Source organism: Bacillus rossius, chromosome 5 (assembly GCF_032445375.1).
Source record: "Bacillus rossius redtenbacheri isolate Brsri chromosome 5, Brsri_v3, whole genome shotgun sequence".
NCBI classification, from domain to species: domain Eukaryota; kingdom Metazoa; phylum Arthropoda; class Insecta; order Phasmatodea; family Bacillidae; genus Bacillus; species Bacillus rossius.
Window position 1 is genome coordinate 83302253 of NC_086333.1, and position 7397 is coordinate 83309649.

General features: G+C 42.0%; 1 protein-coding gene across 1 annotated transcript in view; it reads right to left on the reverse strand.

Annotated features, from left to right (window-relative positions):
- Positions 1–1845, reverse strand: part of LOC134532398 (diuretic hormone 45) — a 128671-nt gene extending 126826 nt beyond the window's left edge. Inside the window, exon 1 of the mRNA XM_063368838.1 lies at positions 1805–1845. Coding sequence (XP_063224908.1) covers positions 1805–1812 — 8 coding nt within the window. The 5' untranslated portion in view covers positions 1813–1845. The remainder of the gene's footprint in view (positions 1–1804) is intronic.
- Positions 1846–7397: the final 5552 nt, after the last annotated feature.

Genomic DNA, 7397 nt, shown 5'->3' on the forward strand with positions numbered 1-7397 from the left:
GTGAGACTCAAGACGTTGCAAAAAGTCAAGTTATACTCATTGGTTTGTGGCTGTTCAGTTTGCGATGTATTTTATCTCCCGGGTGAACCTATATATATCAAATAAAAAAGTTTTACATTGCTTATGAGGGAGAAATTCCTCGTATTCATTTAGCACCGGGATAAACCTGATGATCTTAAGGGGGTGCCTCCCATTTCAGGTCATGATTTTATATTAATCTTAATCACTGATTAACTTTTAGACTTTTTCAATTGTTTGACTTCCACGAAATGAAAAATATATACAGCTCAAACTTTTTGCATAATTAGCTGCCACAGTTACATTTTTAACGTTTTTGGGTTGTAAAAATAAGGTGAATTTAATTTATTGCATAACTGAAACTTTTTAGGTTTAACTGCAATGCCACTGGCTACTTCATGATATGGTTTGAATTTCTATCACAAAACTCATTTCATGTTTATTCGCTGTCAAAATCGTAACAAATTTGAGAATTTTGATATTCCAGGTAAAATTAATTAATTTTTTCTGAAATAAATTCAAACCATTTCTTGAAGTAGCCAGTGGCATTGCAGTTAAACCTAAAAAGTTTGAATTCTGCAATAAATTATGTTCTCATTATTTGTACAACCCAAAAACGTTAAAAATGTAACTTTGGCAGTTAATTATGCAAAAAGTATGAGCTGTATATATTTTTAATTTCGTGAAAGTTAAACAATTGAAAAAGTCTACAAGTTTATCTGTAATTAATGTAAATATAAAATCTTGACCTGAAATGGGAGGCACCCCCTTAAGCATACCAAAGCAGCTTGTTTTTACAAGAAACAAAGTGTATTTCTTTTTTTCCGTTTAGTTGCAACACGCTTGCACCGACCCAATGCTACTTGGTTATTAATGACTCAAGGCCAGTGAGAAAATGTCGGAACTTCTACTGTTCAGTCGTCTGGAAACTTCCACTGTTGAAATATACAGTAAATTTAAGGACTTTTCAACGAAGAATTCCCCTGAAACGAACAAATATTTCTTCGTTTTTTTCTTCTTTTCAAATAACTGAATCTTCGTAGATACCGCGCCGTATTTAGACTTCCGTGTTGTAAGTTTCGCTCTTAACAAAGGGAAACAAAAAAAATAACCTGTCATGGGGACTGTCCACAGAAGTGAAAACTTAAAAATTTGTTTTTAAATGTGAAATATGTCATAATTTCTACGTGTCATGTACGTTAAGAAAATGATTATGGCATTATATCAGTACAATGTCAGCATTATATCATTTATCCTTGCATCATTTTTTTTAGTCACAACAGATGTCAGTGGTATGTAAAAAAATTACTTTAAAAATGATTTACCTAGCTATGACTTGGAACATTCTCTGGATTCATGTTCAAGTGAGCTGAGTGACCGTGTATTTACCAAGATAGCCGGAAATTTACGCTGTGACCAGTGTTTTTTTTTCTCGTAAATTGGAGGTGAAAAGTTATGAAGAGTGCAGGTAGTAAGTAAGAGACAAATATAGTCTGTTGTGAAATAAAACGTGATAGATAGGGACACCTGTATTTCGCGATTTCATTTCATGTCAAGGTATTTCACAAAACACTGTAGTTTTTTCTAAGAGCCATGGCAAATTGTGAGGGTGCAGCAGTACGGTGGCCCCGTCAAGAGCGGGACGACACCTCTCACCGACCTCAGCCAATAACCACAGGAGAAAAGCTGCAGTATTGTTGTGAAGTACCTTGACGCGAAATACAGGTGTCCCTAGTGGCAGATGGTGCAGGCAACAACACGAGTGACAGGCAGCGCTCGGACTCACCTCGCCATGAGGGGCAGCAACAGGTCGACAGGCAGACAGCTGCGTCGCTGCGGGCACTAGCGCGTGGATTGGCGGTCCGGCGCCGGGCGCCACCCTCTTATAGCCCTCCCCTACCGCCCCTACCGCCCCCTCCACCCGGCGCGTCACACCCACCCCTACCGCGCCGACCCATTCACTAGTAGCGCGGCCCCAGCCACTTACCTGTCCAAACACACGTTTCATCTCGCGGTCGGACATGTGACCGAGTCATTTGTAGAGACCGGAAAAAAAATTCGCGAGTTCAGTGACCTCCAGGATAGACTCTACTACACTCTACACACTCGGGCAAATGCCACCTGTTCATTGGCTGCTGACTTGTGAGTCGTCTCGACCGAGTGTCTGTGATTCGACGCTTCTATGAGTGAGGGTCTCTAATTGGCCATCATTAATCCATATTAACAGTGAACCGGTAGAAGCAGCGCTAAGGTATAATTATTTGAATTGTAGCATATCACGAAATTAATCCGCGAATTTTGCAGGTCTCTATTCATTGGTTACTGACTCGTGGCACCTGTTAACTCGGATACTCGTGATTAGCTACTTCTTATGTTTACAATTTTTCCATTGGCCCAAAGTCCTTCAGATGTACTGTGGCCCAATCACCGAAGCAGCAGAAATGCACACTTTTAAGATTCTAGCCTATCGTGAAATGAATGCGCGAATGTTTCAGAACTCTAGTAATTTGAAACACATAATGTTCTTATTGGCGTTTCAAATCCAACCCGAGATATAAGTAGTATAATGGTGATTTATTAAATTATAATATAATACTATTTTTTAAGGTTTCAATACAACTTTTTCATGTCTGGAACATTTATTTTTCTTATTGGCTAGATAATTGCCGGATAGCACGATGCATGATAAAACATAAAGCAACTCCCCATAATTAAAAAAGGGGGTTATCTGTAAAGTCGGTTTACGGACGATAATTTGACGTGATAACGTCATAAGAAAACATTGATGAAAAATTGGATACTTTTTGATTTTCAAATATTATATACAGTTTTTGCAAATTTACTTTAAATAATTTGTTTAAATATAATCACTAACAATTAGTTAATATTACCGCCTTAACCTGTTTGATTTAATAGAAGATTTTCTCGCACGGTGTTTGGCCGGTTCTTGCACGCTTGGCTCAGGTCGAACGTGACAATGAGTCATGCTTTTTCGTGCGTGCAGCCGGCGTTCATCGATTTATAAGACGTTATCTCGTCAAAAAGTACACCTACCAGCCGAAACAGTAAGACAAATCATTGTTTTAAAACCTTCCATGGCTCCGCCATTTCTGCACTCGTTGGCTGCCACGGCCAATATACAGAACACCTAGTTTAATTTATCCACGCCAGCCTCTGGACTCGTGTGCTCCATGACCTCCAGGATAGACTCCACCTTCGTATGTACACTCGGGAAAAAGCCACAGGTTCATTGGCTGCCGTCTGGTTGTACGTCTAACGTGGTAGCCTTCGATTCGGTCATTCCTTAGTTTGTGGTTTCTTATTGGTGCATGCAGAGCATTCCCTGTAATATTTGTGACAATAGCGGGAGCAGTTAAATTTAATCCTTTCTCGAAATGAATTCGCGAATTTTTCCTGACCATATATGTTAGTTTGTTCTTCACTAGCTGAATGTATTTTAAAGGGCGTAAAATTTTCAAATGAACCACACCATTCCATTATAAGAAACTAAAAAAGGTCTAATTTAAGACTGTAATTGAAGTATACAGAACAATAATTATCTTCATACAAACAGCAGCTGCCATGCCACTAGCTTAAGGGAAGGCTACAGTTCTCTGCCTATTTGGATAAAACCCATTAGTTCATTAGCCGCCGACTTTGAAGAGCATGTGGAATGTTGCAATCGTTCCTTTATTTTTATTTTTAACTGGAATGCAATTTGCTCGAAGCCTACTAGGGCGTAAGATACAGGCGTGTAAAAGTACAGTTTTTTTTAGTTTTAGACTGTTGTTGAAACAGTTCGTTGAGGTAGTTTCTATGTGCAAACCGCTCGAAATTACAGTACATTTAGGGGAGCAGCTTTCCAATAATAATGAACCACAAATAAAGGGAATTATTTAATGGTTCTAGATCCCTGGATCTCGGTATAAAACAAAAACACTTCACTGAAAGTTGATCGAAGAAAATAGTTTACTGTGAAATCAAAAACATTTTTGAGGGCTTTGTTTGTACACCTTGATAATTAGAGACCGGAAAAATTCGCGGTTCCAATGACCTTCAGGATAGACGGCACATTCCCCTGTACACTCGGGCAAATAACGCCTGTTCATTGGCTGCTGACTTGTAAGTCGTCTCAGCTGGTTTATCTGTGATTCGATCCTTCTTTGGTTGAGGGTTTATAATTGGTTGAGATTCGTCTATATGAACAGTAAGCCAATAGCAAAATCACCTTAAAGATATATGTATTTGACTTCTAGCCTATCGCCGAATGAATCCGCGAGTTTTTCCGGTCTATATTGTTATTTAACTTTGGGATGAATAGGCTTCACGTTTCTATAACACGTGTTTATAATGTAATGCATGTGGGTTTCCTCTCGTTGCGTGGCTAGCCGTTGTCGGCTCGTCGCTCCCTGGAAGATACCGAGTCGATAGTGACAGGGACACTCCTGTCTTCACAGGCGAGTCGAGTTGCCCTCAGGCGAACGTCAAGCAACGCTACAGTCACCTGAAGGTACTCGCTCCGTTGTCGCTCCCCTGGGAGTCCCGCAACACGCATTACACGCCAGTACTGCTCTTGGTATTCCCGTCCTCACAGGGGACTCATTGCCTCTGGGATGAGTGCACATGGTAAGATGATAGCAAGCCGGGGCCTGTAGACTAAGCTTGGGACACACTGTAGTCGTGCCCGGAGATAGCGCGGCAGGACGCGAGGGTGTCCACCCCCCCCCCCCTGCGAAGGACTCGCATCACACCCCCCCCTCCCATCCGGGTCACCACACGAACACCAGCCCTCCCAGTTCACGGCGGGCCACGCAGCCCTGCAAACTCCTCGCGAGGAAAACATTCCTCAAACTTTACTCCAGTCGAGTCCTTAATGGCGTCGCGTGCTTGTTAGAGTTCCAAGTGTTCAGCTGGAAATTCAAGGCGGCAGGCCGCACAGGAAGTTCATACATCTCAGTTGGTGGCCATGAGCAGTATATATAATAGTCCTTCCGGGGACTGGCTTCTGGCTGAGGATTCAGGATTCAGGATTGTCGATGCCGTCACGGCGTCCATCTCGGATGACCTTGGCCTTTAACATTGACCTTGATTTTCCAAATTTGCCAGAATTTAACAAAATATTTCTTAAAATTTGCCCAAAATTCACCAAAATCCGCTAAAATTTCCAGTTTTTTTGGAAAATATTTCTCAATAAAATCTCAACAAATCTGAAAAATTAAAATTTTTTATTTAGAGGTTAAAATTTCCCCTTTTGAGAGAAAATTTTGGTTTTATCCATGCGCTCCTGATTATTCCTGTCAATATTTTGTTGGTTTCTCCAAGTTCTTCTGGTCATTCCTAGGGAGGCTTATGCTGGTTTTCCTCCGTGTGCTCCTGGTTATTCCTGGCGAGACTTCTGCTGACGTTCTCCGAGTGATTCTGGTTAATTATAAGGAATAAATCTCTTCATGAAATTTTTTTCACTTAATGAGTCCCGTGATTTTATTTAGAGTTTCGTATAAATTGCAGCACTTACACAATATTTAAATCAGGTGGAATTCAAACAAAACAAAATCCATTACTCAGTCACAAATATGCCTTGAGACAGCTGAGAAGCACTATCATGCAATACACACTTCCTTCTCCTTAATGTCTAGCGAAGCCTTCCTTCTCTTGCAACCTTTAGTGAGCATCACAAATCCCACATTAAAAATATATATATATATATATATATAATAATTTTTACCTCAGCACAACACGTTGCGACCTATGTTGGCAAGAATCGGGACTACTTGCAACATGTTATTCTGCATGAAACAAATTAACTCTCGCAGCTGAATGGAGTCAAAGACATTTAGAACCTCGTAGACTTGTAGCCATGTAGCTTCGTAGCCTCTTAGCCTTGTAGCCTTGTAACCAGTTGAAGCCTTGTAGTCTTGTAGTCTTGTAGTCGCGTAGCTTCGTTGCCTCCTATTCTCGTAGCCAAATAGCAGCTAGGTCTAAGAGAGCTGGAGCCAAAGACTGTCGTAGCCAAAATACTTTTTGGAACCAAATATGTTTGGAGCAATTGACTTTTGGAGCGAAATATTGTTGGAGCCAAAGACTGTTCAAGCCAAGACTGTTGGAGCCAAAGACTGAGGGAGCCAATGACTGTTGGTGTCAAAAGACTTTTTGAGTCAATGACTTTTCGAGCCAAAGATTTTCGCAAGCATTATATTTTATTTTAAATTGGTGAACCCATCCTATTGAGTTGAATGTTCGTGAAAATGTACGTCCTCTTCTTTAAATGTACGTAGTCAAGACTGCATTATCGTAGAGCCTACTGATGATATCGTTTCAAATCAAGTTGAATTTTCGTCCAGAAATGCTTCATTTTAGTCAAATGCGTGTCCTGTGTGTGTCCCTTGCGTGTCCATTACTAGGGACCGGAAAACTTCACGGGTTAAATGACCTCCAGGATGAACTCCATAGTTCTGCGTACACTCGGTCAAATGTCACCCACTCATTGGCTGCTGTCTTGTGAGACGTCCCAACGTAGCAGCCTGTGATTCGATAAAGCTTTGGTCGGGTGTTTCTCATTGGCCCAGCGTCATCCAGGTGAGTTGCGAGCCAATAGCAGAGGCAGCACTGAGGTATAACTATTTGTATTTTAGCCTATCGCGAAAAGAATTCGCGAATTTTTCCGGTCTCTATCCATTACATATACAGTGTGTGTACTGTGTGTACAGCGTGTGTACTGAGTGTGCACTGTGTGTACACGGTGTGCCGAGGACTGGGCGACCCCTGGAGGGAGCTGTGGGCCCCAGGTCTGAGTCCCGGACAGAACACCGCAGGACATGCCGCCTTGCAGAGTGAGTCAGTCCTCCGGGGAATGCCAGATGCACAGCGCCAGACTTGTGCTCATGTGACTGCGGCTAGATGTGCGAGTAGCCAACCGGCTGCCCTTGTGCCTGTTGGTCTGATGGACCCTGAAACATCATCCACGTGATTTCAATCATTATTTTGGACATACGCCGTTGCTAGTTTGCACTGTATGTCACAGAGGAAGCCTGAAGAACTGACAAATACAGATGAATGGATAAACCACACTGAAAACAAGCCAATGTCAAATGCACAGACAGTACAGTGAATTCCGCTTGGAAGGAATCAGTCAGAACAATGGCACAGCACAGACGAATCACAGTGGGCTGACAATGTTCTTACGACATACAATTGCGTATGCCCAGTGTGGTGTTATAAACCAATTACCAGAGTCACCCCAAGGACGCATCAATGCGTTGACGTGCCATAAGTGATCTGACAGGATGGTAGGTCAGCGGTGTGGGGGTGTGAGGGTGTGAGGGGGAGTGACGACAGCTGTGACCTTGCGGAGGGGGCGAGCTTCACCCCAATCTCGTGGA